Below are 26,026 nucleotides of genomic sequence, written 5' to 3'. Positions count from 1 at the left end.
AATCTGACAAGCAAACGTTCTGATGGGGGCAGATAAAGTTAAATTTTTTTCTTCCACCATGTTAATAATGTCAAAAGAAGTCATACAAATTTTGGCCACTCGATCGCAATTACGAGGCTGTCCATAAAGTGATTTTCCCTGGGGTCGTTTATAGAAAAAAAGCACAATTTCATGTAAATATTTATTGAAACAGGTACAGCAATTTTTGCTCTATTTGTCAACATATCCCCTACTGGAATAGAGACATTTGTCATACTATGGGATCAATTTTTGTGTCGTAGAAGTCAGCCGCCTCAGTTCGGAACCAGAATTTGACTACGTCTGCACCTCTCTCTGTCGATCCTATGATATGAGAAATGTCTGAATTCCGATGGAAAATATGTAGGAAAATAGCTCAGCAAGTTGTGTCCATTCTAATAAATTTGTCCAATGAAATTGTGTTTTTTCTTTCTGTTAACGGCCCCTGGCGAATCAATTTTTTACGACCTTCGTAATTGCGGTCGAGTGGCCAAAATTTGTATAAGCACTTCTTTTGACATTATTAACATGATGGAAGAAAAATTTTTTTTTATCTGCCCCCATCAGAATGTTTGCTTGTGAGTTGTTTCATATATAGTAGGAAACGGTGTGTCTGCTAATGGCAAAATTGCTGCATAGTGGTGTAGCAAAATTTTGCTCACTCTGCAAAGTGCACGTTTTTATATGAATATGCATCATGGTGGTTTATAAAAGTACAGAGGTAATGGTGGTATCAAAAGTTGTAGGGATATGCTCAGTGGCGGCTCCTGCATGTTTCTTAAGAGGATGAAAGACGTTAACAGCACAAAATGACATCTTCTTGAATGAAACATGCTATAAATTAGCCTACATGCATACATGTAAGATCAGTAGTGTTGGGGTTGGCCTTCCCTTTTGTATAGGCCTAGCAATAATCTGTTCTTGTAAATTGAGTTTCCTGAATTGTCCAAAATATAATATGTTTTCACTTCCATTCATTGTTGAATAATTGCACGAATTAACACTACAGCATCACACGTGTTGGAAGAGACTAGCTACTAACACGTGACCAGAACCTTTTACGGAAGTGGGAATGGGAAATATATTAGGAAAGCGAGAACACTGCACTGGTGGACGAATAATTTTTTTTATGTTAAAAATAATGTAGTTTGGAGTACTTTCAATTTAATATATATTTGTACAAAACTGACAACTTGGCTGTTGCCCTGTCTAGTAGACAATCAATGGAAGTGAACTTCAGGGGCCAAAAGATCTGCGATACTAACGTAGAACTACTTCCTCTTTGTTTTATATAAACCCGACTTTAACTTTCAAATATTCTCCAAAGTTTCAAACCATGAATAGTAGTCTATATAAAGTGCAATGAAAAATATTTGATTTATAATTTAAAAAAAGTTTATATGGTGTCTTTCATAGCTGTTTTTATTGTCTCCTCCTATGTGTTATAGTCTGGTTGAATACAAGATCGCTAGATGGCAGCAGTAGCGAGCTTGCTGCACAACCAGTCGGTTTCTGTCTGCTACACTATTTCCGCCCATGCCCAAAATCACAGGAGGATCTCCTCGCTATTCGTTCATTTACTTGCTTTAAAACTCTGCTTTTTCTCTGGCCGCTAGTGCGCTCTCGTCTGTGTGTTAACTGCAGTAAAGGAGGAAAGGATTGACTTTCCTCCTCACAAACAATCTTGCATCCTTCTCATAGTTTTCGCGCAGCACATGAGCGTGCGTTATTTAAAATTCGATCACTCGAGGTTTTCTTATAACTGTGAATTTAAAAATTGACGAATCTTCCTCGAATTTCAAGGCACATACAATATTTTATTTGGTATTTACTTTGAAAAGAAGAAAAATGTGAGGAGGACGTTCCTCCCTTCCCTCCTCTGAGGAACCACCACTGGATTTGCTTTTATTTTTAAAAAATCAGAAGTAAATTGACACATATCCTTTTAATAAATCTTTATTCATTTCAGTAATAAATTGCCCTTTCCTTTCTGGACAATTAAAAAATAATATCACAGACTGTGATTCTTGAAGCATGTCTGTGAAAAGCATTGTGCATTATTACAGGTCATTTACACTGAGTAAACCAACAAGAGGTTATCGTGTATTATGAAGTGAGATGGTATAGCATTCATTTATCATAGTACCACGAACCTTAGATATAATTTTAAGCAGGTCTGTTGCTAAAATATATTACAATAATTTGACAAATTGGAAATTTACAAAATCACTTCAATTCCAATTTATTACCTGATACAATTCAGAAACGTATTACTGGAATGGCCCATTGTGGCTTTGTTTACCACTCACATGGCAGTACATGTACACTCTGCATGATACAGAAACTGAGGATTAAATAATAAACCAATTGTATTAAATAACAATAGTAATAAAATTCCATATCTATATTGTACTATCAAAGATAATAATATTTGATTTATCATCTTATTAACAGTATTCTCATTAAAGAAACTTACATTCAGCATAACATTGGGACTTCTTTGTTCAGTTAGAAAAGAAAAAGAAGCATTCTTGAAATAAACATGTCTCTGCACAATGGAAATGAAATTGATATTGGCCATCATCCTCGTGTGTGGTGGGCCAGCTATATTTGCGAGACTACATATAAATTACATGCTCGTAGAGTTTTAGACACACTAAGCATACATTCCCAAAAAAGTATCTGATACCTGTTCTTTAACGTGAGATTTTTCACACATTGTTAAAATACTATTCTTGTGTGTTTACTTTCTCATTACAATGAATATAAGAAGAAAGTATAGTGATGGAAAAACTTGATTGTGAGTTTCATGGAAGTAAATGTTTTCAGCATCTTTTTTCTTTTGTAATAATTAACTTCCTACTTCAGTCACTGGATTTAATCATTTGTAACGAGCTTATACACAGGAATCCTTTTCATCCTTTAGATTACTGGAAGAAGGTGTCCCACCTGAGCTGCTTACCAAGTTAGATTTTTCCGAGGTTTTCCCCAACTTAATGCAAGGGTCAGGTAATGATGCCTTAGATTCATTTCGCTACATCATCTCACTATCATTTCATTGACACTAAATAACTGCAGTCGATATATTATCGTTTAGTAACAAATTGAAAACAAAGACTTCCAAACTATACCACTTCAAAATAACCCACTCTTCCCCTTATTTAGACCGAAAATGTGGTTTTTGACATGCTTACTAAAATTTTAAAATACTGTCGAGAGAATGTCTATAGAAACATTTGTCTGAGAAATTATTACTTACATAATTATAAATCCAATTAAAATATATTACTGGTCAGGAAAAATGTAGCTTAAAAATTACCTGTATGAAATATTTTGCAAAATTAATGTAAATCTTATGAGATTAGACTTTTGTGGTGACTTTTTTGAGAAGAAGACTTTTGTGTATTCCACTTTGTGCTGGGTCTTAACATCTCCAACTGGGCCCAGTTGTTTGAAGTAGCCAGGCATGACTATCCCAACAGAGTAGGTGACTGTTGGGTCGTAACAATTTTCACTGAAACCTATATGCAGTTTCGAAATTTTGGAGATCTTAAGTTCCAACATATGGTGGAATAGTGAAAAGTCTGCTTCTTAATGTAACGCAATATGTTGCAGAATTAGAGTTTCAGAGAAATTATTCAGACTTATGCCTCCAATTGCAAACTTCTTCAGACAAATTTTTTAGCCAAGTTATTTTTATATAAAAATAATCTACCGAATGATGCTTCCGACGAGAATTTTCTTGATAAAAAATTTTCGGACTTGAAGATATCGACACGAATTCGTAAAAAGTTCAACCCTAGCCATCGAGCAAAATAGCATGATTTTATTTTTCTGTGAAAATTGTAATTTTCTTTATAATATGAAGTCACAAATGTACCATCAGAATACATATTTGAGTCGCAACATTTCAAAACTCGCCTTAGCCACCAAAAATCATAATTTAGTTTATGCATGAATTTTACTCCTTTTTCCAGTTGGAAATGAATATGTTCATCTAAACACAACAAAACTTACTCAATCCAGAACTTGCCTACTGCCACAACAGCACTTGCCTTATCCATGTAGCAAATAGGGGCCTCATATGAAACTGTACGGACGCTTGATAAGGATTGTGAGCAGTTGGATCCATCATGAAGCCAACGTCTCCTTGTCGCATATGAAAAGATTCATTCTACTTAGAAACAAACGGGAATCCGTAACTCTTGAAGGGGAATGTAATTACTACAGCAACATTGAGATCACAAAAAGTATTCTGATGAAAGGAAAACCACTGAGATCTATGGATCCTGGTAGGCTGTTGTGACAGTTGGGTTTCCTTTGAAAATGGCTAAATTATGGAACATGGAGAAGTTACTTCTTAAGCATTTTGCCAACGAGTGGATGACATACCCTTCTCTGGAGTTCTACAAGAGGCTTCTTGATGGACCAGCAGTGGACACAGAATAGGACAAGGAAGATAGTTTTTGTGAGCCGCACAAATGTGAAATGTTTGACGGGCTGCAGTTTTGAAGCAAGATTGGATTAGGCATGTTTAATGTTGATGTGCAGTTTATACAATAATTCTACATGTTTTCAATATTATTACGCACATGTGAGGACTGTATAGAGAAATAGGTACCGATACTAAATTTTGTATCAAGATGCTGGACAAAGTGATTTATTGTGCTTTTGTTTTGTTTAAATGCCATAATCAGTCATAATATTGTCATATGCTTTGAGTATCCAATAAATCGTTCTAAAGGAGAAAAAAATACTTATATGAATGTCTAGTTCTACAATATGCATTGCAAAACTTGCCTTATTCATTTTAACAGGTCAAAACTCGCCTTCTTCTGCATTTCAACTCAAGAATCTGTATCATTTATTCCATAGTTATTTATTTTATAATTAAAGTTGGTGTAAAACAGACAGTTGGTCATTATTTCTGGGGGTTATTCGTTGAGATATTTCAAACAAAGAGTTTAATATAATTTTGCTCGTTTTTACTTCCTTTTCGAGATAAAAATTGTTTTATTTGAAACATTTCATAGCGTGTTTTGGGAAAGACATTGATTTAATTCCCAGTATGCTCAGTCGATGTAAGTGTATTATGGTAATAAGTAATTGAAAGAATTTTAGTTTTCGTTCTAAAAAGGAATTTTAAAAGGTTACATTTATTCGAATCAAATTTCTGCACATTTAAAGGACAAAACTAAAATCCTTTCAATAATTTATTATCATAATACTATGCTCTTTTAAGGTATACATAGACTCTAGAAATGTCAGGTTTCTTCAAAATTTTGGTAATAGTAATATGCGTTACAAGAGCGGTATGTTGAAGTTTCATGTTCGAGGAAAAGTTTGAAAAAGCGAAACGTAGTTGAGCTTTTTTAATTTCCGAGAATTGAAAGAAAACATACAGCTCGTGTATCGTACATTATTTTGTGCGAAGATCGTTTATTACATACCTGAAAGAGGAATTTCTAATTAGTTGCAATGAAATCTCCATCTTTGTTTCTGTTCAATGACGGCAAATTTGCAAAACAAAAATACCTATCTTCAACATTGTTGCTTTAAAATGTTTTCTGTGTTTACTATACTCCAGCAGGCCGTGATATGCGTCTGTCTTTTTTTCCCCCCAGTCTATGATGAGTCTGGAATCTTGTTGATTTTTTTCACGGCTTCCTTAATGTTACTTGCATCACGAATGCAGTAACTTTAGTGGAGTTCTAGAGTTTACTTAATTTTTGCAAATATTTAAAAACAATAATTAACAGTGCAATTTAGGTGAAATTGCAGTGGTAAGTTTCCAATTTATAATTATTACTATATTGAACGTCTCTAAAAATATGTTAAAAGCCTAAAGCAGTAAAATCAACATGTCACTTAAGCGGTAAGAAGAGGGAAATTGTTATGTGTGTTAGGTTGGGAATACTGAATGTGGAATTTTAGACTTTCTGCAGATTGGTTTTGTGCGGAAACCAAGCAAATACACACAATCTCGCATAAATAATGTTTTTGCCTCATCTGGAAGCTCATTTCTTCTAGTTTTCAAAAATATATGTACCCATTATCTCAATAATTTCATAATTATTTGGGCATTTATAATATAAGTGCACTATAATTTCTATACCTTACGCCATCTTCAGTGGCTGTTTTCTCTTATTTCACATTTTCCGACATTTATTATCCTTCTGATGGACAAAAGTAGACTTCCAATTGGACAAAAGACTTCATTGAGATACTGAATTGAAACTTTCTAAAGTGCTTATATAATAATGTGGCATATCTTTTCAACGATTCAAGATAAATAAATAATTTTGTTATGTAACATTCTCAAAATGTGGGGATCATTTTCGCGAAAGAAGGTTTACCCTGGGTCAATTTCTAATGGAGTTAGGTCGGTCCAAAATTGTATTAATTTTTTCCAAAAACAAATTCGTTTTTCAAGTTTGAATGATATAAATTGCTTAATTTACTCTTTTGAATGATATAAATTGCTTAGTTTACTCTCAAGAATCATGTCACCAAAGTTTAAAGACATTAAGGGATAAATGTGGATTTTTGTCCTAAGAGCCGATGAATACCTTAAATTGACTGAGCGTATTGAGAATTAATTCAGTAGCTTTCCCAAAACACGCTATGAAATATTTCATATAAAATAATATTTTCTCGAAAAGGAAGCAAAAACGAGCAAATTTGTATTAAACTTTTTTGTTTGAAATATCTCAAAGAATAACATCTTGAAATTAATGACATTACTTACAGTTCATTCTGTATTTGCGATAATTTTTCTTTCTATTCCGTGGTTCCATATAGGTGTAATTATTAATCCCACCTGCAGATAAAAAATTGATTTGGGAAAGTTTTTTTTTTTTTTTTTTTTTTTTTTTCCAACTGTAGTGCCAGGCTGTAAGACCCATGATATATCTGAATCCACACTATAAGCGACAATGTTACATCCAGGGAGCAATGTACTGCAAAATCTATACACAAAAGATCAATGAAAACCCTATAAAAGTTGGCACTTGACTCCCACTTTCATAATATATAAGTTAACGCTCTACTTCATACAATAAATTAAAACAGTTTCCATTATTATACTTACTAAATAGCTTTATTTATATTTTGCACTCTTTTCGTAGATTTTGAAAAAGAGAATTTTTATATAATTTAAACAGCTGAGTATTTTGTGCGTTAATATACTACAAATAGTAACTTTCAAGGCTGCACTGCTTTAATATTTCTTCTGTCAGTTTATAGCTCTTTTTAACAGATATTTAATATGTACATATTCCTTGATATATTCCATGCATGTACAGTATGTATCACAACAATTCAGTGCATTCTATTCATTCTTGACTCTTGTCAGTGTAGAACTTCACCCCTACACTCTCACTCTGAAACTTTCAAATTCATAGACCGATAAAATATTCGTCTGTTTTTTACATATGGCACTGTCACTGGTTCTTAGGATGATCTACAGATGCACGACTATGATAAAGACATACTTTGAGTCAGTGTTGCATTGATATTCAAATTTATTTCAAAGCAATATCTGTGTTGCAATACAAGTGTACATGAAATGTTCTTGGTTCTAACTCATTTAAACATCTGTGGTGCAACAGTCCATGGAGGGTCAAGGCCAACCAGCCGACTTCTGCCCTCATGTTCACAAGTCTCAGCAGAGGTGAACATCCAAACATTATGCGGGGGGAGGGGAGGGTAATGTGTGGTAGCAGCCATTATAACTGGCTTATGAAATCGAATTTTGCTACAAAATGTAGCTCACAATGCTGGGTAGGCACTGGTCTCATGCACTGGCCGAAATTTCTTTCCCATGAGAACTAGAACCAGTGCTCATTCTGTAATGCTAGTCTAAGACATGACACCTTAGACCATGCAGCTATGGTACTGGAAACATTTCCATCCTTATTTGAGTGAAAAATTGGATCTCTCTCTTTTTGTAATAAAGTAACTATAACGTTATCATATGTTTCCATTCCATATTACTAAATTCTTTTTGCATGTTACATTTTCGAAAGTACTGCTGTGTTCTCAAATTTTTAATCAAGTGACCCAAACGATTTTTTTTCCTTTATCTTTTGTATTGGAGTACTTAAGTAGGAACCCCAGTGACAGATACTTTACACTATGGTCATTAGACCGCGGAACTTCACGCAATTGTATGTTTTTATTGATCTGGCATATTGATAAAACAAAAGTGGATTTTTGCCAATCATTGTTTCTACATTCGAATGAAGCCAACTTTATTTTGCATATTTAAATGCATATCGATGGCCCAGAACAGACTGTTCCAAGTCCATTTTACTATTTTTTCAGGAGAGCTATTTTAAGCTCCTGACATTCAAAGCTTCATGAAACAATTTGGAATAGCTTCATAGCAACCTTATGGAGAGGAATATTTACAATTTTGTTCGATTCATATATGCAGACAAGAACTGGAACGCAATGAAACACTGATTTCTTTCTTATAAAAAGTTGGACTTAGAACAGTTTGGTTCTCAGCCATCAATATGTTAACATCTATCCTTGTTTTGCCTGATCTGTTATCTAAATTCACAATTTCCCTGTGATAAAAATTAGAATAATTTCCAGGAAATATACAGATCATGTGAGAATGAATTAATTATTGTTGAGGACATGAAATTTCTGTGTCGACAATAGATATTTCTCCCTAATCTATAAATTGGGCCGTTTTCCACTTTAACATGAGACTAACTTTGTATTGTCTGTATTTATGTTATTGTATGTGTGGTTGGCATTAGTTATGTGTTCGGCATATGTAGATGTATTCTGACCACACATACAATAACATAAATACACATACATGGAAATCCTACACATACAACCCAAAAACTCAACACAATAGAACAATATGAAATAATACAGACACACTAAAACACACCCTAATCAAATTCTCAACACACAGATCAATTTCAGAACACACACACTATTTGACTCAACTCTTCATCACACGAACGCACACACACAACAGGCAGCGAAGTTGAGATGATGCCGAGACACAGAAGGTCTCGAGGATTGTGTCAAGTAGCACCGAAACTGCAGTAAGCCACACATGCTTACATAACTAACACTAGTAAGATCGCCATTTAACCAATTATTCATCTTTTATTCTTTTAGTCTTGTCGCTGCAATAATATTTTTCGTGTAAACGTAATGTTTCAGGAATCAGGGCGAAAATACGCGTTGATCTGATTTTGTAGAACCAAAAATGAATGTATTTAGACACCTGCGACAATAAGGTCACGTATTGTTGAAGTCATGAAATTGCTGCGACGACAATGCTGCTAGTGCACTTTGATTTCATAGAAACAAAACTGTATGTGTGTATGTATGTATGGAGAAATCGTTGATTGTTTACTACTATAATAATTACGTGAAAGGAAAGAAAAAGAAGTTGGAAAGTATAAAAGTTAAAAATGTACTCATTCAAATATAGGCCTAATTATATTTAAAATGAGCAATTAATACATTTATAGAAAAAATAAATAATTTTATAAACGATGATGGCTTGATGACAATTATTACTTTAAATGCTTTTCATTTATATCATATTAAACCAAATAGACCTCTAAAGTGTACTTTTTATTGCATATATTAAAATTTTTAGGACACATTTCAACAGTTTTTACTGTATAGTTACATGCATATTTTCAGGTTTTTCAGTGCATAAATTTCTGTTCCGTGGTCTAATGATCATTATTTCATGCATTCCCTTCTGGAAGTCATGTGCCACAAGTAGATCTGTATTATACCAAGAATAATTATGATGATTAATTGAGAAATAAATGTCCCAAGAAAACGTACTGCAACACTGCCTTTGCCCAGAAAAAACTGTGTTTGTTCTCATTAGGATTCCAACTGTGTTCCACCTTACAAAGTAAACTTGCTTGTAAATAAAACATATAATAAAAATTCTGTTTCACACAATATTCTTGTACACTTGTATTTTATTACTTCATATTTGTTAGCTACAAGTGACGTTTGCGTCAGTAGTGAATGTCATACTGACGTTAATGAGATTTGCTGTTTACTTAGACAAAATAAATGGCCATAGGTTACTAAGTTTGGACAGGAAGCGTGATATCCAAATTTTTGCATGACATGGGCTATAGGTTATTCGCCCTACACATGAAAGCAAACTACTCTCAGCTAGACACTATTTACTACTAACTACACTACTTATTCATCACACTACAAAAATACAGAAAATGCTTACTTTCATTTGTTTGGAATGTACATAAATTAATTGTGACATCACTTGTAACTATTAATCAATAAAAAAATAACATAGTGGCTAATAATATAAATTTCATATAAAAATGTATATTGTTTTGTGGAATAGAAAATTAGTAATACATATTGTGGAATAGGCCACAGGCTTTCACTGCAGAAGGCCAATGCTTGTCATTCAGCAAAGTGAGGCAATCCATTCTATTCTAAGAAAAGAAATAAGGATATATTTTCATTATATAAACAGTTTTTATAATTCATAATTTGACACAAGTGACAGTACAGTCGACATAATAAGTGAGTACAGTATATGACATGTAGAATTTTCTGTCTTCATTTGTCACATTTACATGAAATTGTGCAAAATCAAGAGCTATGAAATCAGTACACAAAACCCCAGACTTCAGTTCATTCATAAGAGGGTCATTCCATGCGAAAAAGTATGTTTTTTAACCATGATGTCTCAAAAGTTAAAAATATTGTTGTAGGTTATTTTGTATGTTCTAAATATGAATTTCAAGCAATACTATACGTATATATTTCCTAGTTTGGCGGCAATCAGAATTTAAAATATTGGTTCAACAAAGAACACTGTTTCATTTATGGAAGTTTTCTTACTATGTAAAGGAAGATGGAAAAATTATTTCAATGCAATTCGAAAAAGGAGAGCCTTGTTTATAAATGCCCTTAAAATAAAAAAATATATATATACAATTTTTTAAATAGTTGCCCACCATAAAATTATAATTTAAAAAAATATAGAACACAAAATGCAGTTCATTTTTACAGATGAAAAAACATGTTTATTTCTTTAGGGTATATTGATTCCACTGTGAAAATTTAAGAATGTTGACTTAAATATCATGTCAATTTTTAATAAAAATAACTCACCGGAACAAAAGAGCTCAGGAGGTAGGCTCTCCCATCGTACAGAATGTTGCGCGATCAAGGTCAGGGAGACGGATGTTTGAGATCACTCATCGTTACAAAGTCTCGCGAAAGCTGTACATAGCAAGCGATTTTCAACCGTCGGAACAAAAATTAATAACTTTATTAATTTAATTATTCACAGGTTTTTTTGAGATAGTCATAAAACTTGGGAGATGGATTAGGAATAAGATTTTCTTTAATACAAATGAAATTGGCATGAATTTAATTTGTTGCATTCGAATATAAAACTATTTCTTTTTTTCAGTGAGGTGTTTTTTATGAGCATGCCTTAATATTATTCGGATTAGTCTTTAAGGTATTAAAAATATGGTTATTCAGGTTTACAATGACATCTGTTTAGTTTTGATGACACTCATATAGGGTGTCTAGAATATTTTAAATGATGGCTAACATGTAACTGCCACCCATTTTTCAGTTATCCATATGACTAAAATATTAGTGATATGGCGGTCATAGTTGGCAGTTTATTTTCGTAATAACATTATTATATTAAAAGCCCAAAAAAATTCATGACATCGCTGGCATATTCTTAAAATTTTGTATGGAATGACCCAAGAGTATTTACAATTGTACATGATACACAAGATATTTCATTACAACTACGTAAATGATAAGACTATATTTGCTCTTATAAATAAGCATGTCCATAAAGTAAGTTCCAATTCCAAATATTGCTTTTGCAGTGCTGCAGTCATAATCTTTGCATTTGGATGCTAAAGTTCCTTTACCTATTGCAAAGACAGACGCAATTTGGAAACAATCAGATCGTGCTGACCTATTGTTCTATGTGTTTAAAATGTTCAAAATAGTCGAGCTGCCCACCGCCTGTGAAATGCAGTCTGTTATCCATTTCTTGAATGCAAGAAATGTGAAACTGACAGACATTCGTCATTTATCCTGTGAGAATTATGAATAATATGCTATAAGTGACTGAGTGGTAAGGAGCTAGATTAGGAGCTTTAATGAAAGTTATGAAAATGTGCATGATAATCAGTGACACAGCCAACTATCTGTGGTCAGTGATAGTTTGGTGTTTACAGTCAAAAATGAAGGTCATGTGGACATATATGGAGAGTTTGGCCAGCACCTTGAATCGGGTTTCAGCATAGCTCCGATGGAAAGAGCACTCAGCGTGCAAAGCTGAGCGTCCTGGGTTCGATTCCCAGTGCCACAACGAATTTTTCTCCAATAATAGGCATCTACATGTATGAGTTACATATAGTCATTGATTATTCAATGAAGACGGCGAGGTCTTCATATATGAAATATATATATATATATATATATATATATATATATATATACACACACATATATATATAATCAATCAATGTTAACAGTGATTCAAAAACTGTTATCGCAAATGGCCATAAAGTCATTTAAATATGTGCTCCTACATACATGACTTATATGTCTAAAATGCAGGTAGTAGGCCATTGATGATACAGAGGAGGACAGTTCGGCCAACACTGTGAATTGGGTCTCGACATAGCTCAGATGGAAAGAGCACTCAGCGAGCAAAGCTGAGGGTCCTGGGTTTGATTTCCAGTGCTAGAACGAATTTTTCTCCAATAATATACAGATATGTCATGCTATGATTTGACTTCATCCTCGGACTTCGATGGTTAATATTTCCCCTGTGAATCTCGCGTTAACTCGAATGACACACAAATTCATGCTACAGTAGAGCGACCATTTCCCATGTTAAAGGATTTATAATTATTACTGCCAGAACTCAAGATCTCATAAAGACATTTGAGTGGGAATAATTTGATTTTCCCCTACAGCCCAGATTAAGTAGAAAGTAATTTTCATCTGTTCTTATAACTGAAAAAGTCCTTCCTAGCCAACATTTCTTCGATATCAAAGAAGCCATTTTCATCACAGATGGCATCTTTCTATGATGTGTATTTACGAAAAATGGTTCCCTGCTATGATAAGTGCCTTATAATTATGGAAACTACGTGAGGAAGGAAGGTGGCTTAAGGCAAGTAGAATGCAATGGAAATAATATTTTTTTTTACTAAATTTTCTTTTATTTGAGAGCAAACTGGGACTTATTTCTGGACATGCTTCGTATTTTAGTGTGTTCTATATTAAACGGTTATTGTAGACCTTAGTAGAACTTATCCTTAAAGTACTGAAGACAAAGTTAAAAAGAATTATTCCCATGTCATGTGGCTCAGTACATCATTGAATCTTGCAATGCATGAGGGATGCCTGAAGCTCATATTGTAGCAAAAGTGCTAGAATAGAATTTTATTAAATGATTTTATATTCATCTTGAAGTTTCAACATTTTTATCCACTCTGTCTTCACAGTCTTGGTAAAAGCTAAATAGGGAATACAGTTAATCATTGAGTATTAGGAATAAACTTAATTCCACAGTATACCAATGCATAGGAACAATGAAATTTTGTGAATGAATTTTGAATTTTGTTGCGATTTTTTTAAGACAGAAAAGTTAATCTTTTGATGCATATAGTTAGATAAGTAAATTGTAAATGTATTTTGTGTTAGCGAAAGTCAACAATTTCGCTAATAACTTTCTTTCTACGAAATTTTGCACTTTTTAACTTCTTATACGAAATTTTAAGCGAAATAAGATATTTTTCGAGATTTTGTACAATCTTTAGCACGAATTAAATTTCTAAGATTTTATTATAACTCATGAAATACCATCATAAAGCCAGTTGCCATATTGGATTTTATTATGACTCGTGTATTAGCATCATGAAGCCATACGATGAAAGATATATATATATCATATACCATGAAGCCAGTTGCCACATTGGATCAAAGTTTACAACATACCTGCACGGGTCTAAATAATTGTTAATTTTAAGATTAGGTTAGAATTGTCAAGTTAGAGCTTCAGTGGCTGTGTTAATGTGCAATTTATAGTAATAACACTAAGACTCAGTCATTTTTGCAAATAATGTTACATAATATATTGTCTGTTGTGCCAATATATTATAAATTTGCAACATTTATTCATTTTTAAGATTTTTATTTACCATCATAACAAAAATATTATGCTTTTTAACCCACTATGATCCACTTTTTAACACTGCTCTTCCAAAAATAATTCATCAACCACTTTTCAGGGTCCCTATTAATGCACAATAACTGTCACAATATGACTCGCATCCCCTATGACAGCGTGGATAGTAAGTTTGTTGATTTACTTGTGACTCTGGTCCAGTTGCAAAAACGAACTTGACATCATGTCCAACTAAGTTGTCCTTTATTGCTCTGTTAAGTGGCAAGTGAAATTTTTCCTGACACATTCAAGGAAATTTAAAACAATACCTTGACCATTAAAAATATCATTAAAACTCAGTAATGTATCTCCCATTTTTATATCCTTACAATTTTTGGCTTTATTTCAGACAGATACAGTGCTCAAAATGGCCCAATATCTACAGATCATCCCATTCGACTTCTGACTGGGAATAAGCACCACAAGCAAGTCATCCATGGCCAGCTTAGGTTGCACCATTATCGATCCATAAATTCTCACCTACTTCTAGTTATGTACCTTTGCTTAATAATGGCATTCACACAGTTAATCTTTTTATTTCATAATGAGCAATATCCTGTGCTGTAGGAATTATTCAGAGTGGTGTTCATCCGTATTTGCATACTTGTAACATATTTTGATAAAATTTTTATTCACATCAAAATGTCACATTTCCATGCTATTAACCTGGGTTCGAATTATGAGTGTCCAAGAGCAATTTCTTGAAGAGATGGTATTCTGTAGTAGATTTTTGTCGGATACTCCCATTTCTCATACCAGTATTCCACCATTTCTCTATTAATCAACATCTGGTGCTATGTACAGTAGATTGCATTCCATGATGCATTGAGAGCAATAGTATGGTGGCAAAGAGATCCAAAGTATTGGTACGTCACTATTTAAGGTATATGTACACCTTTACATACAAAAAATTTTGTTTTGCATAATTTTGCTCTGTAAAATTTTTATACAATTGAGAATAGTACCAGAAAGAGAATGAAGTGAACAGATCACTTGACATTATGTCTAAATTGTTTATAAAAATTATTATGTTTATAATTTTGACATACAACTTGAAACATGATAGCTCTTGCAGTGTTTAAGTTAGAGCCACAGTTTTATCACTGTTTTATAACTAAAACTATTCTTTAGTGCCTGACATTGAGCTATTTTTTATTTTTATTTACATTAATGAAATATTAACATATATGTAACTTATACTAATATTTTATGTTGCATAAATTATGTAAAAAATCCATAGATAACTATTAACTATATTAATCTTATTTTACTCATTGTCAGGCACTGGGGGACATTTCAAGCTTCAAAATGACACCAATATCTTCTTGGTATCACCATATTTGGCTGAGATATCATGTTTAAAAGAATAAAATATTCTAAAATTACTATTTACAGGAAATGAGCCACAAACTTTCAGTGCCTAGAAGACTCCATCATCATAATTATGTCACTCCTTAAGAAGCTTCATGTCGGTCCAGTTTCAGCTTGTTTCTGCCTCTCAAATACCTCCTCCTTGTTTTAACTTCAGGTGTTGAATGTTTTTTTTTGTCATTTTTGTCCTTATTTTCCATTGATGCAACAAATCCTGCAGTGGTGTTTGTCCCAGGGTTTATGCCTATCCTCCTCAGAATTTTAATTTCTACTTTTGGACTCTTATTAAAATGACGTACAACATCACTGACACACAAGTTTACAGTTTTATGACTAACAGTAAAAGATTATAAATTACTTCATTATGTAAAAACGTGTTTTCAATCTAATGATCATGCCCTGATATCTATGCATCTATTTTGTGACTAAAAAGAAGTTTATTTTACAAGCAATGCTGGACGAGGGGATTGACTGCTACAAGGATCACTCCAAAAGTAATCCACAATATTCTTTATAGTGTTATCCTACAGCTTTGCTATTTTCATAGAATGTAGATACATCCTTCAGGAACAATAGGTCACTTTTCCACATAATCCCCGCATCTTTCAACTGCCTTACACCACCTTGGAATGAGGGCCTGTATACCTGCATGATATAAAAGTCTGGACCAACACGTCTGAGCCACTCTTTAGTAGCGTGCACGAGGGAGTTGTCATCTTCAAACCTCGTTCCTTCAGTTTACCAAAGCGATGGTAATCACATGATGCCAGATCAGGACTGTAAAGCAGATGTTTCAGTGTTGTCCATCCAAGTTTTCTGATCTGGTCTGTGGTCTTGTGACTGACATGTTGCCATGCATTGTCGTGCAATAGCAGAACATTCTGCTTTTCCCGATGTGGTCGAACACGACTCAGTCGAGCTTGAAGTTTAAGAGTAGTCACATATGCATCAGAATTAATGGTGGTTCCATGTGGCATAATGTCCACAAGCAAGAGTCCTTCTGAATCGAAAACATAGTAGCCATAACATTTCCTGTCAAAGGCGCAGTTTTGAATTTCTTTTCTTCGGTGAATTTGCATGATGTCACTCTACTGTCTGCCTCTTTATCTCCGATCAAAATCGTGGAGCCAGGTTTCAACTCCTGTCACACAATTCTTGCAAGAAATTCATCTCCACCATTCTCATACTGGTCCAAAAGTTCGCTGCACACTTTTTTCGACGCAGAATTTTGGAAAATGGGACTTATCTGAAAAACCATAAGGCATAAATCGAAAATTCTTATATCAAATTGAAGGGGAGAAAATTCTCTATTAAAACAGTTTTTTTTTGCGTTTTGTGGGTGTACATATACGTTAATTAGAGGTGAAGCTTGAGTGAATGACACAAGTAACTATCATTGGGAACAAACTCTCAAAATATTCAACTACCACTAACTCTCTTCATACACTTCAGGAAAAAAAAAAACTGACCAACAACTCTAGGTATTGTCACAAAAGTTCTCTTATTACAAATAAACCTACTTTTCATCTTCCAAGCTTCCCCAGAATAGTGTAGGTTGGAAACCTTATGATAAATATTTTTAATTTGTCACTAACCTATAGAGAAAATTAAAAATATTGTGATCAATATGTGAAGTATTATGTAGTCCATAAAAGAACTGTTTTAGCCAGCACTGTTTAATATTACATCTAGTGAGTGCCTATATCGTTTGTCAATTTGATTCATTGCAGAAAGAATCAGCTTAGCAAAAACTAAACAGCCGAGTCCTTCCAAGACCTCTTTTCATGCTCCTTGGCTTCTCAGAGTTCTTTTGGTCAGTCCATTACCAATCACTTCATTATGATTATACAGGGTGGAAGGTATTCAGTGACAGGAGTTTCAAAGCGTAAATCTCTAAGATGAAAGGAACAGAAATTTAATTTATTACTTTGCATTACTTCTTTTCAATTAGCAGCAAAACAACTTTGTTTCTAGAAACATTTAAAACATCATAGTAAAGTCAGTACCACTTGCCAATGCTCTCTCCGCAGCATGAGGACAGTTATGTAGTCACTGTCAACATCAGACCTGTTTGACGAGGTGATTGCCCTTGGTAAAATAGCCATTATGACTCAAGAAACATATTCCATTACACTGTTTTCAGTAACTTATTTTACATTTATGCATTAAATAATTTACAACTTCATTATGAACCATTGAAGCATCAGCAGTTAATTATATCAATGGATTTCATTTACAATAACTTGAAAGAGGTGTAACGTAATAACGTGATTGTGTAGGCAGTTCAGAAGCAAGTTTTAAATAAAAGAATTCAGGTTAATTTCAAAATTTGCTTAACTTCAACCTCATGCTACATTAAACGAAACATGCTACTTTTTCATTGGAACAGGAGTAAATTTAGGCCAGAGTTTCCGAACCCACAAATTTTTAAGCCTCTGATTTCTGCATAGAATGACTCTAAGTTATTATTTATGTGTGCCAAAGTACATGTACTAGATAAATATTTCATGACAGTAAAGGAGAAATAATTTTCAATTGAGAGGATATAATTTTAAAAAATGATGTCTAAGATTAAACTTCAATAACTCTCTTCAGTGTAATTATTGTTTAGGCAACTTGGCACTGAGCCCCTCAAATATGGAGCTAAATCAGATTTATGAAGAATCAGAATTCACTCTTCCTGTAAAAGATAATACAAATCTTAAGAATCTCTCAGTTTATTGATATAGTGCACCAGGTTACAAAAAGCAGTCACTAACGGGTACATTTAAGTTTCAAATCATGGCAAAGGATAAAGTCTGTATCCAGTTGACACAAAGTGCAAAAAAAAGAATGGTTTTTAAATTCATCTGTTCAAAGTACATTTACAGTTATGAGCTCGTTAAATTGTAAAATAGAGTCTGATTATGTTCAGAATCAGGACCACTTTTCTAATGCTATTATTTACTGTATTACTAATTACCTTTTATTTAATTCTTTACATAACGGTTTCATTAATGATTACTTTACCAAATATGTCAGCTATTGAAAACTACATTTAAATAATAAATTGAAGAAACAAATACAACCATCAAAGATAATTTTACAAAAAATGCTGGAATCTGTTTCGTAAGAAACTTGGACTGACAAACTAAGCATAAAGCAGTCACCGCCTTGGCAACATATTAAGGGGAAAAGATAAAGTGGAGCACCTCTTTACTTATAAGTAACAGTGTTGTCAAACATCCATTACTTGAACTGATTTATTAATAATGAAAGCACTGAAAGACTCTTAAAAACATAAACATGACAGAAATATAGTAAAACTTCATTTATACATTTTTATGCGGGTCTGAAGAAAAAAAACATATAGTTGAGAAAAATGTATACCTGACGTCTGAAATAGCATTAATAATAATTAAAACATGTGATTATTTTACAAAAAAAGTCAGTTCAAATACATTTCCTCTTTCTTCCACTCATTGCAATCAAACACTAATCAGCAACCTTCTCGTCATATCAGGTTGTGTCTATTGTCAAAATATTTTCAATTTGGAGGGGTGTTAGAATAGTTGTATTCAGTGTGGTCACAGCTTTGGACCTGGATTCTCATTGTTTAAAACGTTATTTCTCTCAGTTCATAATTCTCTCCTCTCTATGAATTGATTCTCCCACTGGTGCATAAGCAATTTACTGGAGCTTCCACTTGTGGAGACAAGGGTGGGCAGCTTCGAATTTCCAAGAATTTCAAAGTGGCCACATCTTAGCAGTGAACACATATTGAACCGTATTTATGTGATTATAATACGCACATTTTTTTTTGACAAAATGTCGTCTTGAAAACTGGGATGCATATTAATTCGCACTCAAACACTCAGACTCTAACAAATTAAAGTTAATGCTCTATTTATGTTACGAGATAATGGTGGGAAACAACTGTAATTGCGAGTTCGTGTTTTCTCGTCTTTTGCGCACTTTTCATTCGTAATTTCTTGTCCATTTTTGACAACAATCACTAATAAAAATAATATTTGTAACTACTAGAATGACTATATAACATTTTTTTTATTTTATTGTGAGATGTTATAAATACAACTCTCAACAATTGCTCATCTTTAATTAAACCAAACGAATTTACCAATAATTACTAACGAAAGAGTAGCATGATGTTAGTCATTGCCAATCAATGTTCTGATAATAATCCAGACCTATTGACCAGAAGTTACAGTTCTGATGCTGCAAATGGAGATGAATATGACGTATAGCTAGAAGTAAGGGAGTGCCCTTATAACCTGTCTTGATAATATAATTTTAATAAGTAATTGATTAACTAGCAGACTTACTCGTGTTAATTATGTAAGTCTGTGTGGCTTACATAATTAACATGAGTAAGTCCGCTAGTTAATCAATTACTTATATTCAAGTGTTAAAAGTAGTGTATGCAAGATTCAAAATGAACAATTTTAATCTTGAGTGGTTTTTAGCACAGGTGGTGTTTATATTCGCCTTTTTTTTTATGGATTTTAGGATAGACAATTAGTGTGCGTATTTTATTCCATAGTGTAAATGCGGTATTTTCGCGTTCTTACATTTTCATGACAAACCTAATTTTGAGCAAAATTGAATTAGAACATATAAATGAAGTTTTATACCTCTTGGAGTTTAAAATACGATCGTATATATGTGAAAAACATATACACGAAAAACGTGTAAGTGAAATAAATTAACATGGACAATTTTGGAATTTTGCCCGGACTTCAGAAAAAAAAAAAAAGTATAAGTGTGAAAAATCTATTAGTGAGAAACGTATAAATGAAGTTTTGCTGGCAAAACATTTGTTGAACTGAGAACAACTCTAATGTAAAAACGTTTATAAAAATGTTTATTTCTAAATGTGTTTAAAACATAATGGGTATTTCTAAATATGTTTAAAAAGAATGAGATAAAAAATTATCATACGCAATAAATTATTTCTGGAAAATCTAAGCATAAAGAAACAAAAGGGTAGGGGACTTTTCTATTCAGATTAAGCCAAGGATTCTCACTGGTCATGCACACACAAACATAGATATATATCGAACAGCAGTTTAGAAATGTGACAATCATAACCAGAAAGCAATAAAACTATTCTACATAGACAATATATAACTAAAACAGTCTCTCTGATAAAATTTGTTGTGATTTTACTTGTTAGGTTTTAGACATTTTGTTTCTAGGTGATCCTGTTAAGATCACCATGTTCAATGACAAGATCTAAGCACAAAGGTACAAAATGGTATGGAATTTTTCCATTTATACTATGCCATTGGACACGCACACACAATTATATAACGAAAAGCATTTTTGAAATGTGACAATTGAGGTGGTAGTCAGAAAAAGGTCCCATAAACAAAAGTCATGTTTCGAGAAAACAATGATTGAAAGATTTATTTTCATGTAATTGCGATTTGAATGTACTTTTATCAAAATAACAATTTGCGTTCTGTTACAGTAATATTTGTTAAATAATGCATTCCAACTTTAATAGTGTTATACTTATAAATATATATTTTATTGGAGCATTTTATGAGCCCTTTTTTCAGAGAAGGTTATTTTATCAAAATACTTTCAATATGATTATATTTTAGTAGAAATTATACATCAGCATTGAACAGCTCACATTACAGAGGTTTACAAGTTCATAATAATTTTACTAAAATTATATTTCTTACATATATCTCATAGTTACGTCATAAAATGTACTGCATACATAAAAATCAAGATACAGATTACAAGTTATTTAGTATTAATCTAGAATGAATTCACACTCACTCTGAGGAACATCTTCACTGATGTTTGCTGAGTTCCACAACTATGCAAGGGTGCATAGGTCCATTGAATTAGCTACCCTGCCCTCTGTTTACAAGATATTGAAACAAAAGTACGTAAGCAAATAGATTTTAAAACGGAGAATCGAATTAAACATTCTCCCAAAAAAGGACCTATAGAGCTATGGGCCATTTTCCGGCCATCGCCTCAATTATAACCAGAAAGCAATAAAACTATTCTACATAGACAGTATATAACTAAAACAGTCTCTCTGATAAAATCTGTTGTGATTTGACTTGTTAGGGTTTAGACATTTTGTTTCTAGGTGACCTTGTTAAGATCACCATCTTCAATGACAAGATGACTAAGAGATTATAATCGACAGTAGTTACAATATTTTATTCAAATAAATATTAATTTTAAGTATGCAGTGAAATGTAATAACAGTAGCATTTTATATAAAATTGACATCATAAATTGATTGATCTATTATGTTATTCTAGGCAGATATTTAGACCATGTTCTATGGTAAAAGGATAGCTTAAACCAGACATTAGCAAACGTGACTCAAATTAGCCAGCATGAATCGCGATAGTCTTTCAATACAATGATGTGAGCGTAATACAAATCCTTGCTTGTAATGCAAGCAGTATCATTGTGCTTTGGTGAATGCCTCACAATTGCCCATCTCTAGCTTAAACATTTTTAAATATCCTGATATATATTAAAGCTCAGCAGTTGGAATGTCATAAATAACTGCATTAATTTACAGCTAACAAAACCACCACAAAAGCCACTGCCTTTGTACGCTATTCTTTTTAGAAATGTGGAAATCTGTGTCTTGAATCTTTTACTCACTTCAAAGATAATTTTCTCATTAAACGTTCGTATTTCGGCTCAGATGTTATGTAGATGCCTCAAAAAATTACATGACAGCGCAATTGTAGCTGGTTAGCTTTTAATGTAAAGGAATATTATGATAATCAAAGTAAACATATTGATCTTAAGTGCTAACTGTACTCTAAGTCCAGAATTTTAGTTGTCAGGATAGGTAATTTTTGTTTCCAGAAGTGTATGTAAAATAATATCCATGGTTTTGATAATTTTATTTTTGAATGGTATAACAATTTAAGTTTTCTTTTAAAAATAAACCGGAAGTTATCAGTTTCCATTTCGAGCACTGGATAGTAAAAAAATGTGTTACAGTAAAACTTCATTGATATGTTTCTCACACTTTTTTTTCTTAAGTCCTGGAAAAATTCCTACACTTTCCATGTTAATTTACTTCAGTTATACATTTTTTGTTTATACGTTTTTCTCCCTTATAAATTAATGTTTTGTACCTCTCGGAGTTTAAAATACGATCGCGTAAGTTCTATTTAAATTTTGCTCAAAATTAGGTTTGCTGTGAAAATTACGTACACGAAAATATTGTATTTACGCACATAATTTTTTTATCCTGAAATCCAGAAAAAAAAAACTGGCGAATATAATACATACCTGTGCTAAAAATCATTCAAGATTAAAATTATATTATTAAGGCAAGTTATAGGGGCACTCCCTTACCTCTAGCTACACATCACATTCAACCTCATTTGCAGCATCAGAACTGGAACTTCCGGTCTATAGTCTGGATTACTGTCAGATCATTGACAATGACTAACGTCATACTAATCTTTCATCAGTAATTATTATTCCTTATGTTCACTTTAATGCTTGATTAAAACTTTAAAACTTTCCAGAGCTAAAACATTAAGTGTTAGGATTTTTAAAAAGGTAATGTACCTTTATGACAGACAGGCCCCAATTCAACACCGGTGGTGTCATCTTTGAGTGTCTTTCGAACTACTGTAGTTCGAAGTACATCGAAGATGACACCACACTGGTGTTGAAACGAGACCCATCTCTCATAAAGGTACATTACCTTTTTAAAAAATTGTAACAATTTTAACTTTTTAGCTCTGGAAAGTTTTAAAGTCTTTTGGTTTAATTAAAGATGCGCAATTGTTGAGAGTTGTACTTATAACATCTCACAATAAAATAAAAAAAGTTATTAAGTCATTATAGTAGTTAAAAATATTATTTTTATTAGTGATTGTTGTCAAAAAAGGACAAGAAATTATGAATGAAAAGTACGCAAAAGACGAGAAAACACGAACTCGCAATTACAGTTGTTTCCCACCATTATCTCGTAACATAAATAGAGCATTAACTTTAATTTGTTAGAATCTGAGTGTTTGAGTGCGAATTAATATGCATCCCAGTTTTCAAGACGACATTTTGTCAAAAAAAAAAAAAAGAAATGTGCGTATTATAATCACATAAATACGGTTCAATATGTGTTCACTGCTAAGATGTGGCCACTTTGAAATTCTTGGAAATTCGAAGCTGCCCACCCTTGTCTCCGCAAGTGGAAGCTCCAGTAAATCGGTTATGCGCCAGTGGGAGAATCAATTCATAGAGAGGAGAGAATTATGAGCTGAGAGAAATAACATTTTAAACAATGAGAATCCAGGTCCAAAGCCATGACCGCACTGAATACAACTATTCTAACACCCCTCCAAACTGAAAATATTTTGACAATGGACACAACCTGATATGACGAGAATGTTGCTGATTAGTGTTTGAATTCAAATGAGTGGCAGAATGGGGAAATGTGTTTGTAACCGACTTTTTTTGTGAAATAATCACATGTTGTTAATTACTAATGCTATTTCAGATATAATTAGATATCATTTCAGTTACAAGTTTTTTTTTCAACTATACACTTTTTCCTTCAGATCCCCATAAAAACGTAAAAATGAAGTTTTACTGTATTTCTAATATCAGTTATCAAGTCAATTATAGGTATAAATAAATCGAAAATATTTAATACTACTATGTCTCTTTGCACAGTATAGGAACATTAAGAAAGGAAATTCATATTCCATTGAATTTCTCCAACTTCTGGTTCAGTCACCAGTATAAGTTCAAAAAACTACTTGATTTTCTTATTCATATATTTAAAAAGCAATGGAAAGAGTTCAATTTATACCCCTTCTCAACACTGCTTGGAACATTTGCATATTCGTTTCACTTGCATCATTCTAGCACTCTTTTTGTTATTGGTTGTTTTGTGCTAGCAATTAATATACAGTCTTCAAGGAATACAGAGTCCTATGAGACAAGAAACTAAGCAGGAAGTATGTATATTGAGCACATTGATATCTTACTGTGTTGTAGACACGTCATTAATATATAGAATATTCTTTGGCAATTGAATAACATCATACATTATTTCATTTTCATGTCCCAGAATTTATTAATACTACTCTTAAAAGAAATAAAAATATAAGTATATATATGTATATATTTATATGTTGTATACAAATTCTTTTCACTAGGAAAATGTATCACTCTAAAAGTCAATTTTATTAATAAAAAGAACTGAGAATATGTTGATATATAAACAGTTAATTTACCACTTAAGTTAAAATGAAATGAGTACTTTTAATCTAGGTTAAAATATATGGCTGATAATAATTACATATTATAAAATGTTGATCAAAATCTTGATTAATCAGCCAGAACATTTGTGTCATAAATTGTTCACACTTTGGAACTAAAAAAGAGAGAGAATGTACTTTCAGCTATTCTGAATGATTAACATACAATTATTTGTTCTTGTTTCTTAATATGGAAAATGTTAAACTATTACATACATATTATTTTTAATACTGACAGTGATTTTACAGTGGTGTTATTGTTATGCATGCGATGTATCTTGTTCATCAAGTCTTGACTTTTGCAACTGCAGCAGCCAACTCTTCCTCGTATTCTGTGTGGCTTGCATTCCAATCAGTTGACAACCTGGCGAGAAGACCATCAATATAATTTTAATGAGCACTTGGGAAGAGTAATCCATAAATTGAAGGGATGAGAATGATATAGTCCTAAGCCACACAAAGAAAACTTTACAGGAGACCGTATTGAAGGTTTAGGGCCGTATTCATAGACATTTTAGTGTGGGCTTCCGGTGGATGATCAGCGTTTTTCGTATTCATAAACCAGTGTTAGCGATAGGATATGATTTGAATTCTGTACAAGTAACCAGTGGATAGCCGGGGCTAGTTTAGCACGCTCGTAGCGCGTGCTGCGAAATGTCTATGAATAGCACCCTTAGAGTTCAATGCTATTAGGTGCAGTATCATAATTTCTTCGGCATATACTTACGTCATTTGTTGAATAATTTTTTAACACTTTGCTGATAGCTTCTTCATATGTATAAGAAATGAATTCGCACAAAAAAACATTTTTGTTAAAAGTGTGGCTTTGAACTATCTCATTCTCACCTCTTCAATTATCCAAACATATTTACAGTGACACATCTTAATATTACAATGAAATTTGAGTGAAAAATGAATTTCATCTGACGCAATTTTAATTTGTGGAATTGGATAGGAGTAGGGACTTTGAAAATGTCGCTGATTTGGTGCTAAACATTCTGTATATGTGAAGCAAAGTTTCACTATATTAAATGGATTAGTTTGCATAATATAATTACTTGTCGTGTCAGCAGTTTTATGAGCATATTTTATGCTCAAATTCATTAATTCA

The 26,026-nt window shown here is 32.7% G+C and overlaps 1 protein-coding gene across 6 annotated transcripts in view; it reads right to left on the bottom strand.

Moving 5' to 3' along the window:
• Positions 1-1,958: 1,958 nt before the first annotated feature.
• Positions 1,959-26,026, bottom strand: part of LOC138707678 (uncharacterized) — a 38,188-nt gene continuing 14,120 nt past the window's right edge. For all 6 annotated transcript variants that reach the window (XM_069837468.1, XM_069837466.1, XM_069837469.1 and 3 more), the window contains one exon: positions 1,959-25,279. In XM_069837468.1, the coding sequence (XP_069693569.1) occupies positions 25,201-25,279 (79 nt within the window). In that variant the 3' untranslated portion in view covers positions 1,959-25,200. The remainder of the gene's footprint in view (positions 25,280-26,026) is intronic.

This window comes from Periplaneta americana, chromosome 10 (assembly GCF_040183065.1).
Source record: "Periplaneta americana isolate PAMFEO1 chromosome 10, P.americana_PAMFEO1_priV1, whole genome shotgun sequence".
NCBI lineage: Eukaryota > Metazoa > Arthropoda > Insecta > Blattodea > Blattidae > Periplaneta > Periplaneta americana.
Note: the sequence above shows the minus strand (reverse complement) of the source record. Positions and strands in the feature narration are given on the sequence as shown.